Genomic DNA, 11,049 nt, shown 5'->3' on the forward strand with positions numbered 1-11,049 from the left:
AACTTGTGGCAAGTGACGTGGCAAGTGGACAATCCACAACTTGTGGCAGGTGCCGTGGCAAGTGACACGGCAAATGCAAGTGTACAACTGCTCTCTATGCTGCTGCTGCTCACTCTGATCAAAACAGCAGAAATAGTTTAAAAAAATGCTTTGAGAGCTTGGGGAGGGTCTACATGATGTTATCTTTATAAACGCGTTTAAACGCAAACGCGTCTAAACGCGTCTAAACGCGTCTAAACGCGGCAAAACGCGCGTTTCTAAGCGCGCGTTTCAGCTTTTTTTTAACAGAGGTTTCATCTGCGTCTCGTGTGCATGAGGCCTAAAGACTTGTTGCTGTTGCTCCCCTGCTATGTTGTGTGCTCCTGAAGGTTTGACAGTCTGACTGGTTTTGGTTTCAGATTCTGACTGTCTCCTGTCTGCCTTTAGATGTGCTCCCCTGGCTCCCCTGCTGTGCCGTGTGGTCCTGTAGATTGAACAGTCTGACTGTTTTTTGTCTCAGATTCTGACTGTGTCTCTTGTCTGCCTGTGGAAGTGCTGCCTGGGCTTGCCTGCTACTACTTCTGAAATAAGTGGATGAGAACAGAGGGGTCTTAAAGAGACAATGTACTTGTTTTTGGTGAGAGATTTATATGATTTTCTTCATATATTATGTGCAGATATAAGCTTGCCACAACTGTTAGTGGCACAGAAAACTAGGGAAAAGTAGGAGGTGGTAGTGTGGGACATGTTTTTAAAAGAGTGCTCAAGGACCACAAATTATGGTGTTGCACTATTTTAGGAGCAGAAGCCCTAAACACGAACACTTCAGAAAACATAAGACATGCCATCGACCATCTTCTCCTAACCAGGACAATCCGCATCCCCCAGATTCCTACACAGGACACCTGGTCCCACATACAACTCAATTAAAGTACATATCTCCTACCTTATCATCTTTCACAGTTGGCAGATGAGTGGAAGAGCCATTGACTATATGGTTCTTGCAGGTGACAATATGTTTACTATATCACCCCCAAGGAAATCCTTGTTCTCTTTGTGGGATTTAGACTTGGTTCTGAAAGAGTTTGCTGAGTTTTTCCTTCAGATTTACCAAAGCCATATAATATGAGGTCAAACCTTAGCCCTTGTACACACGGTCGGACATTCCGACGGAAAATGTCCGATCGGACCGTGTTGTCGGATAATCTGACTGTGTGTGGGCTCCATCGGACTGTTTCCGTCGGAATATCCGACGGACAAAGTTTTAGAGCTGGGCTATAAAACTTTCCAACAACATGATCCGATCGGACTTTGTCCGATTGTGTGTAGAGAATTCCGATCATACAAAGTGCCACGCATGCTCAGATCAAATTCCTAGAACAAAGCTATTGGCTACTAGCCTGAACGTAGTCCCTTCGTAACAAAATAATGTCGTCACTTTACGTACGATTGGATTTTCCGACAACTTTGTCCAACCGTGTGTATGCAACACCAGTTTCGGGCAAAATCCGTCTGACAAAATCCGATGGATTTTGTTGTCGGAATGTCCGACCGTGTGTACAAGGGCTTAGGAGTTTCAATTTGTATGCAATCAGGCAGGCCCTTGTACTACATGGTTTTGGTAAACCTGAAGGAAAAACTCAGCAGAAAAACTGATAGTGTGTATGGGGCTTTACAGTACCTGCAAAGGGCCCTTTTGTGTTTTGATTTTTTTTTTTACTAAAAAATCATATTACTATGTCCATCTTCAAAGCTCATTTCTGAAGTGGTATCCAGTTTTGAGGAAAACTGAGAAGCAGTCCATTCTCACAGGAGTCACTGAGTACACAGCAGGAAAACTTCAGTTCCTTACACATGGTCAAGTTGCTAACAGTATACTTGCAAAAAGGTCAAATAATGTGAGGAAAGTGGACAATATTTTATTTTGCCATCAAGTCCTCAAGAGTCATCTTCTATTGGATTACCAGAGTGATTAGATTGACATGCAGGAAGTAGGCCTTTCTGTTTCGAAACAGGTGCAAGCTCATTCGACGAGAGGGGTGGCAGGAAGCCTTTGGCGTAAGATGGCTAAAGTTCTTGTGTAGTCTTCGTTTGACCTTGCAAGCTAGGCATGTGGTCAGCAAGTTTGGCAAAGTTTAGGACAAGAGAAAAATTATTTGTGTCTTACTCTTTAGCAGCTTTTCCTAGATTATCAGTGTCTCTTATCATGTGTTCTCTCCTGTGCATTTATTCTGCTATGTTATATCCCATTGTGTTCTGACATGAGGTGGGCCAGGAAAAAAATTTTTTTTCAGATACTTACCATCAGTTTCCTTTCCTGGCCTATCCTCATGTCAGCACAGGACTCCCTCCCTAGTGGCCTGTCGCAGGCTCAGTTATCAAACACTTCAGTTTGGGAGGGGACTGTCTTTTATTGAGCTTGGAAGCTAGGAAGAGGTGGTCCTGTGGGTTCCAGAGGAGAAGTTAACCCATTGTGTGCAGACATGAGGATAGGATTGTGCTGTACCCTCTGTGCTGTTAATTCTTTCAATAAATTCTTTGGAGATTGTTTCAAGTGTAGCGGGGTCTCTTTAAGGACTATAAAAACTACTGTTCCCAGAACCCCGCTGGTTCCCAGGATGTTTGGAGTTATGCCCCAGAGACTCATGGGGGAGGGCATATAAGGAGGGGGAGAGGCCTAGCTCTCTCTCTTTGGACACCCCCCTTTCTCCTAGCAAGAGGAGGTCTGTGCTGAACTGCTGGAGGCACAAGGCCTGAAGCCTGGGCCTTGTGCTCTTTTCCAAAGAGCCCTCTGCCAGCCTAGCTGTACCTGAGAGACATCTTCTCATCCTTGCTGCAGTACACCAGAAGGATTGAAGACTCAGAGGTCGGTGGATTCCTGTTCCTAGACGAAAAGGCAGAGAAAACGGACTTGGACTTGTCCGGGTGGTGAGAGCTGTTTAAAGACAGATGCTTTATCTTTATTATTCGTTTGGATTACAAAGTTGTTCTTCAAGTGCACCACCGAAAGATTTCTAGCGAATATTGTTTTACTGGACTTCTATCTAGATCAGTCAGGCCTGACTGCATAGGTAGATAGTGCTGGGTGTTAGTTTACCCATGTGGGGAAGTAGCTGAAAAAGGGCAGCGTTAGAGTTGCATAGCAATACTTTATTATGCTGATTACTCTGTTTATCTTTATTACTGATTACTGCAGGGACCTGCTTATGTGTTGCAATCCAAATGTTTGATTCATGTTATTCCTTTTATAAAAACAACAAGTAAAGTCAGTTATATACTTTCAAAGATTGTCTATGAGCTTGAGTTATCCACCCACGCACACACACATATTTAGAGTATAAGCGATTTAATGTGTATTGCTAGATACTAACTGTGCCAGAGTGGGTAGAGCAGATTGCCGGGGGGGTTGGCGGAGCTGTGCTCAGGGCCCAAACCAAACTTGCGGCCCTCTTAAGTGAGGGTATCGCTATACAAGAATCACCTTCTTAATGAAAAAGTAGTAAGAAATCTTTAGGAAGTATCTCACCAAAAATTACATTTTTGTTGCAGAAGATGCCTTAAAACCTGACTTAGCGTCTTAAAGCAGAGCTCTTCACAAGTAGGAAATTAATTAAATTTTTTGGTGGCATTTATTAGACAACCGGGTGGTTGTATCATGCCTGCATGCCTCACTGTCTTTACTCACAATTATTTAGTGGAATTCAGACAAAGGAAAAAGTGTACATTATGAACTATGGTGCTGCCTGTGTAAGCACATGCAAATCATTACCCTCTTCTTTGAATTATTGTCAAGCAGAACTCATCAACATGTAATTTAACCAAGGTGTGCAAAACAGAACTCATGACTTTTCTGTTCATTATGTGGAGTTTTCCTAAATTTGCTTTGCGTTGCTCACTGCCATCTGTATAAACATTTCCCATTGCTCTTCATCAGGCACTGTTGGTGACTGGAAAAACAGAATGACAGTGGCACAAAGTGAGCAGTTTGACATCGTTTATAAGGAAAAGATGAAGGGTCTACCTCTCAAGTTCTTCTGGGACATCAATGATGAAGAAGCAAGCATGATAGAATGATGTTGCTGAGTATATAAAGCAACTTGGTTGCTTAATGAAAAACTGTACCTGCAAATAAGCTATTACACACTAATCTTTCCAGCTGCCTTTGCCAATGAGCCCTGCTTTATTGATGGGGAAAAGTACACCAAAACCTGCTAAATAACTGATACTTCTTATCATTCTTCTATGTGTCTCAATACTCTTATGCCCCATACACACAATCAGAAATTCCCTCAGAAAAAACATGGATGGTTTTTCTTACGGAATTTTGCACAAGCTTGCCTTGCATACACACAGTCACCCAAAAGTTCTCTGAATGACGAGCCAAGAAAATTAAGTTCAATGCTTACGAGCATGCGTTGAATTGTTTCCAAGCATGCATGATTTTTTGCGCGTCCGAATTGCATACAGACGAACGCATTTACGGATAGGAACTTTTTCCGACCAAAAAATAGAGAACCTGCTCTTAATCTTTTGATGGCTGGAATTCCGCCAGCAAAAGTCCGATGGAGCGTACACACGGTCGGAATTTCTGACCAAAAGCTCACATCCGACTTTTGCTGGCAGAATTTCTGATCGTGTTTATGGGGCATTAGACCCAGTTCACAAAGGGGCGACTTGTCAGGCGTCTTAGCTGACTGACAAGTCGCGCTCCATTCTGTGCAATGGAACTGTTCTAATAGGAGTGACCCAAGTCTCTCTGACTTAGAAAAAGGTTCCTGCACTACTTTGGGATGACTTCAACACGACATGCATTAACTTCTATTAAAGAAGTTGTTTACAAGTCGAGCTGTGCGGGGAGGCTTCAGAGTCGGACAACCTTGAAGCCACCCCGTGTGATCCAGCTCTTAGTGGCTCCCACCTGATTAACCAGCTGTATTTACCACTCCCAGACCACAAGTGAAAACTAGGCCTTATTGTTAGTACAGACTGTGACATAAAGATTTTTTTAACAAATATCCTTTAATGCACACACAAATACAGTACATCAAGACGTGTTATGTGTCCAAATATTTTTACTGTTACAGTGACTGTATGTTGTAATGGTTGCAATTTGTTACACCTTTTAAACATGTTTTCACTTTTCACATGCAGTGACTCAATTTTCTCTTGCTTTCAAGTACAAATAAACTTATTCAAATCTAATATGCTTTAATGGAAAATCAATGTAATACTGAGCCCTTTTGGTACCTATGATCTCAAAGGGAAGGGATTTTTTTCAAGGATGAGTGGCACATTTCAGCAACCCTTTTTTATTACAGATCTCTGCAGCAGACGAAAGTGGGGCAGTCGTGGAGGAGAGAGGCATTCAGTTCCAATACAGGGACTGCCTCTTCAAAAAGGCATGGTGGGATATACCTTAGCCCTTGTACACACGGTCAGAGAATCTGTCGGAATGAGTCTTATCGGACCGCGTCGTCAGATAATCCGACTGTGTGTGGTATGCATCGGACTGATTCCGTCCGACCCAATTTTCCAACATGTTGGAAATATTTCCCGACCAACTGGGCTGGACGGACCTAATCTAATCCGATCATGTGTAGAGGATTTTGATCGGACCAAGTGCCACGCATGCTCAGATCAAATTCCTACATCAAAGCTATTGGCTACTAGTCTGAATGTAGTCCCATCGTAACGAAATTACATCATCACGTTCTGAAAGATTGGATTTTTCGCCAACTTGGCCCGACCGTGTGTATGCAACAGTTTCGGACACAATCCGTCGGACTAAATCCGACGGGCAAAATCCGACGGATTTGGTTGCCAAAATCTCCGACCGTGTGTACGTGGGCTTAGCTCTAGCTGGAAGTAAGTCCTACAACTTTTGTCTTTAATGGTAATCGTGACCACTTAAAGGCTATCTAAAAGGTTAAATCGTTTTTTTGGGGGTTTTTTTAAACAAACATGTCATACTTGCCTCCTCTGTTCAGTTGGCTTTGCACAAAGTAGCCTTGCGTCTATTGACACAAACAGCAGGACTCGGCCCTGCCCCCAGCTCCCGTGTAATTGGATTTTATTGAAAGCAGCGGGAGCCAATGGCTGTGCTGCTATCAATCTATCTATCTTGGAGGTATATTTTCATGGTTAAAAGACATTGTCCTTGTTATTGTTATGATATTTATCCTTGCTCTGATTCTTTACCTCTGCTTTAAGTGTTGCACTTGCATAGTTGCACGCCTTCAATCTCCCGATAAGGTTCTATCCTACATGACATACATGAAGAGTCATCAGGCAATCAATGCCACAATCCCAAAGAAGTATTAAGACACAACATAGAATGTAGAGATCATCTTATATGATCTAAGAGGGGATTGAAGGGATATTTAGCTTAACCGCTTTCATTCTTTAAGAAATTTGGTTTCCATTTTGTGTCTCTCTCTAACATCCACCTCACAAAATGTATGCTCAAGTTTTGCTAGTCTAGTTTCGTTTCCCATGTTACTGTTATCTTATTTAGTTGTTTCGTTTCTTGGAAAGCACATGATTTTGAGGAATTGCTAGTTTCACTTTTATTGTAGGCTGTACTTGTATATGATTGGATAATCTGTATGACACGTTCAAAGGGCGGTACTTTCTGAAAGCCCCCTTTAAATATTCACACCAAAGAATAAAGATTAGATTTGCTCTGAGAGACTTTGTTGTTTTATGTCATTGTCTCAATGGGCTAATCTCCCAGGCCTGTGTGGGGATTGAACGTCACACTTTGACAGACATGAAGGGGTTAAGAAATCACCTTTAGACAATCTACATTTCCTTCAGGCGGGTCTTTGTCTTCACAGAAAGATTCAAACAAAGTCTACCCCCCCCCCCCCCCCATAGATTTTAGGTAGTGTCAGAATGGGTCTACTGATCCAATGAGAGGGCGAATAGCAGGGGTGTGAGAGGGCATCCCTGGCGGTGCCGTTATGCATGGGAAACGGCTTTAAGAACACCCCATTTGCCTTAACCACAGGCCGTGGTGAGGAGTATACGCTAGATATCCAACGGAGCATCTGCTCCCCAAAACCCATGTGTCTCAGGACCGCAAACATTGCTCTATCAAAGGCCTTCTTGGCATCCGTACTAAGGAATACACAGGGAGAGCCCATTTGCTTGTCGAAGTGAACCAGATTGAGCAAACGTGTTGTCTCTTGCTTCGTGGGAAGAGATGAAGCCGCTTGGTCCAGGTGGACTAGTTGAGGTAACAAAGATAAATGCTGAGAGGCAAGAATTTTGGTAAAGAGCTTCAAGTCCACATTGAGCACAGAAATCGGCCGGTTGCTGCACCATCGAAAGAAGTTCACTCCCAGCCATCCACATGCCCAGCGGTTGAATGCTAGCTTGTCTAAATTGCTAGAACTTCAACTGCTACCTTTTCAGTTGGTAGACTCAGCCCCCTTCCGTGGGTTTGTGGAATGTGTAGTTCCTCATTGACAGGTTCCCAAACGCCACTTTTTCTCACGGAAGGCGATTCCGGCTCTCTACCGGCATGTGGAAGGCAATGTCTTGGCCTCGCTGGACAGGGCGGTCAGTGGTAAGGTGCATATTACCGCTGACTCATGGTCAAGCAGGCATGGACAGGGACGTTACCTATTTTTCACGGCGCATTGGGTGACTCTTCTGGCAGCTGGGAAGGATGCAGGACAAGGTGCAGTAGTGTTGGAGGTTGTTCCGCCACCACGCCTCCAAAATGCTACTACTGGGGATTCTGACACACCTCTCTCCTCCACCCCCTCCTCTTCTTCTTCCTTCATGGCCTCTTCCTGTGCTTTGTCCTCGGAACCAGCGGTGCTCTGTAGGTGTTCAAGGGGCTACGCAAGTACGCATGCAAAAAGATTCCATGCTGTGCTTGCGCTGGTGTGCTTGGGGAACAGGAGCCACACTGAGGCAGATATTCTGTCAGCTCTGCATGGGCAGGCTGAGAGGTGGTTGATGCCACACCAGCTTAAGCCAGGAATGGTGGTTTGTGATAATGGCACGTACCTCCTCTCCGACCTCCGGCAGGGACAACTGACCCATGTGTCCTGTGTGGCTCACGTCCTTAAATTGGTGGTGCAGCCATTCTTGGGCAGGTACCCAGGCTTACAGGTAGAGATGGACGAACTTCTGATGGGACGTTTCGCGAACGCGGCCCAAAGTTCGCAGTGGGCCCCATTGACTTCAATGGCAGGCGAACCTTAAAAACCTACAGGTCATATTTTCAGCCACAAAATACTTACTAGCTGTGCACACATAGTCCCACCACATGGCCACTGACATAACACATGCATGAAGTAAATCTGGGATCGACAACTACAAGCATTCTTTTTTTATCTTTGAAATTTTGACAATTCAGGACTCAGGAGTGCATGAAGGCAATGGAGGAGAGGAAAGGTCAGGAAAGGCTATGAAGAGGGTGCAGGAGATGATCAAGAGCACCGTGATAGAGAGCACTGACACCAGCACCGTGATATAGAGCACTGACACCAGCACCGAGATATAGAGCACTGACACCAGCACCGAGATATAGAGCACTGACACCAGCACCGTGATAGAGTGCACTGACACCAGCACCGTGATAGAGTGCACTGACACCAGCACCGTCATATAGAGCACTGACACCAGCACCGAGATATAGAGCACTGACATCAGCACCGTGATATAGAGCACTGACACCAGCACCGTGATATAGAGCACTGACACCAGCACCGTGATAGAGTGCACTGACACCAGCACCGTGATAGAGTGCACTGACACCAGCACCGTGATATAGAGCACTGACATCAGCACCGTGATATAGAGCACTGACACCAGCACCGTGATATAGAGCACTGACACCAGCACCGTGATATAGAGCACTGACACCAGCACCCTGCACCACAACCCTATATATTGTACACCTATACCAGTCCTTACAAGGACCTTTGTGGACCTAGTAGCTAGTGATTTGCAGACTGTCCCTCAGTCCCTACACTGATAAAAGACTGCTGCAGAAACCAGCAGTAATCTGCAGCACAGCAATGCACCAGCACCCTATATATTGTACACCTATACCAGACCTTAAAAGGACCTTTGTGGACCTAATAGTAATAGCTAGCTAGTTATTAAACTGACTGTCCCTGCTGCACACAGCGTCCTGTCCCTATACTGACAAAAGACAGTTGCAATCACCAGCACAGCAGTGCACTGAACCCTATATACTGTACTACACCAATACCAGTCCTTAAAAGGACTTTTGTGGACCTAATAGCTAGTGATTTGTGTCACTACAGTCTGTCCCTGCTCCACACAGCTACCTCTCCCTACACTGACATAAGACAGAATGTAAAATGGCCGCCAGATCAGGTCTATTTATAAGGTAGGGGGTATGTCCAATTGTCCATGTGCTGAAATGTCTCAATTGACTGTCCTGTACCCCATGATGGATGTGTCATCATGGGTCAAATTTCTTTCACACTGTAAACACATATGTCTGCCGGGCGAACAGCGGCAATAGTCCGTCGGTTTGGCGAATCGCGAACACGCAAAATTCGCCGCGAACCAACCGCCGGGCAAACAGTTCGGCCATCCCTACTTACAGGATGTCCTGAGGCAGGCCAGGAAAGTCTGTGTGCATTTCCGTCGGTCATATAATGCCAGTGCTCGGGTGGCTGACCTCCAAAAGGAATTGAGCCTGCCCAAGAACCGCCTAATCTGGGACATGCCCACCAGGTGGAACTCAATATTGGCCATGCTGCAGTGGCTGCACACGCAGCAGAGGGCCGTCAATGAGTACCTGTGTGACTATGGCACCAGGACAGGGTCAGGGGAGCTTGTTTTTTTCCCCCCATGCCAGTGAGCCATGATCCATGCATGCACTGTCCTGTCACCATTTGAGAAGGCCACGAGGATGGTGAGCAGTGACAGTGCATGCATCAGTGACACTGTCTCTCTTGTCCACCTGTTGGAGCACACGCTGCATGGAATAATGGACAGGGCACTTGAGGCAGAGCAGAGGCAGGAAGAGGAGGACTTCCTTACCTCTCAAGGCCCCCTTTATCCAGACAGTGTTCCTGCTGGCCCGCCGATCACACAGGAAGAGGAGGAGGATTGTGTCAGCATGGAGGTGGAGCCTGGCACTCAGCATCAGCAGCAGTCTTTTAGGGATGATTTACAGTCCCAAGAAACCCGTGGACTTGTACGTGGCTGGGAGGAGGTGGCTGGGGATCATGTCGTCCTTAGTGACCCAGAGGACTCCGGACCGAATGCCTCAGCTAACCTACGCTGCATGACCTCCCTGATCCTGCAAAGCCTGCGGAAGAATCCTCACATTTGTCGGATCAAGGAGACGAATCATTAATGGTTGGTAACCCTCCTTGATCCACATTACAAGGGTAAGGTTGCGGACCTTATCTTGCTGTCGCAGAGGGAGCAGAGGATGAAACATCTTCGGGAGGCCTTGCAGAAAGGTCTGTGCAACTTGTTCCCAGAGACTGGGAGGTTACAAATTCCTGGTCCTGGACAACGTGTTTTTGAGACTTTGGTCAGTCACAGAAGGAGAGAAGACACCTAACCGGTTGTCACATTCATTAAGCATGTGGTCAATACATTCTCTAAAGGAGTCATATATGGTGCCAATGAGTAGTCTCAGAACCACCTGAGGCAAATTAACCCTTGTTAGCTTCTTCCCAAGCAGAGGTGAATGATCATGTGATTTCTACTTTGTTCAGGCAGGCTGCGGTTATAAGAAATGGGTGGCCTCATATGAGTAAATAAGAGTTATGAAATTTCAATGTGCACCCTCATCCCAACTAGATAAACTGAATATTTAATCGAGATTTATGGTCTCCAATCAGAGATATCAGAAAGGTGTGAGCAAGGGGACTGTTACGGGGCATGTAAATTTGTTACATCAGAATGAGAAAAAACAATATTACATAAAAATATAATTTATTAAAATAAAAGACATTACAACTTCAAATGTAAATCACAATTTCATAGGGGAAGGTGAGGTATTTCGACTAGTTTCGCTTCTCAGCTTCTTCATGAAATTACCTACATCTAAAAAAACATCAA

The 11,049-nt window shown here is 45.1% G+C and overlaps 1 protein-coding gene across 1 annotated transcript in view; it reads left to right on the forward strand.

The window, feature by feature from the left end:
* LOC143961356 (amine sulfotransferase-like) overlaps positions 1-5,181 on the forward strand; it is an 80,303-nt gene extending 75,122 nt beyond the window's left edge. Inside the window, exon 7 of the mRNA XM_077470622.1 lies at positions 3,914-5,181. Coding sequence (XP_077326748.1) covers positions 3,914-4,053 — 140 coding nt within the window. The 3' untranslated portion in view covers positions 4,054-5,181. The remainder of the gene's footprint in view (positions 1-3,913) is intronic.
* Positions 5,182-11,049: the final 5,868 nt, after the last annotated feature.

This window comes from Lithobates pipiens, unplaced genomic scaffold (assembly GCF_037356315.1).
Source record: "Lithobates pipiens isolate NorthernLeopardFrog02 unplaced genomic scaffold, aLitPip1_a1.2 Scaffold_8, whole genome shotgun sequence".
Classification (NCBI taxonomy): domain Eukaryota; kingdom Metazoa; phylum Chordata; class Amphibia; order Anura; family Ranidae; genus Lithobates; species Lithobates pipiens.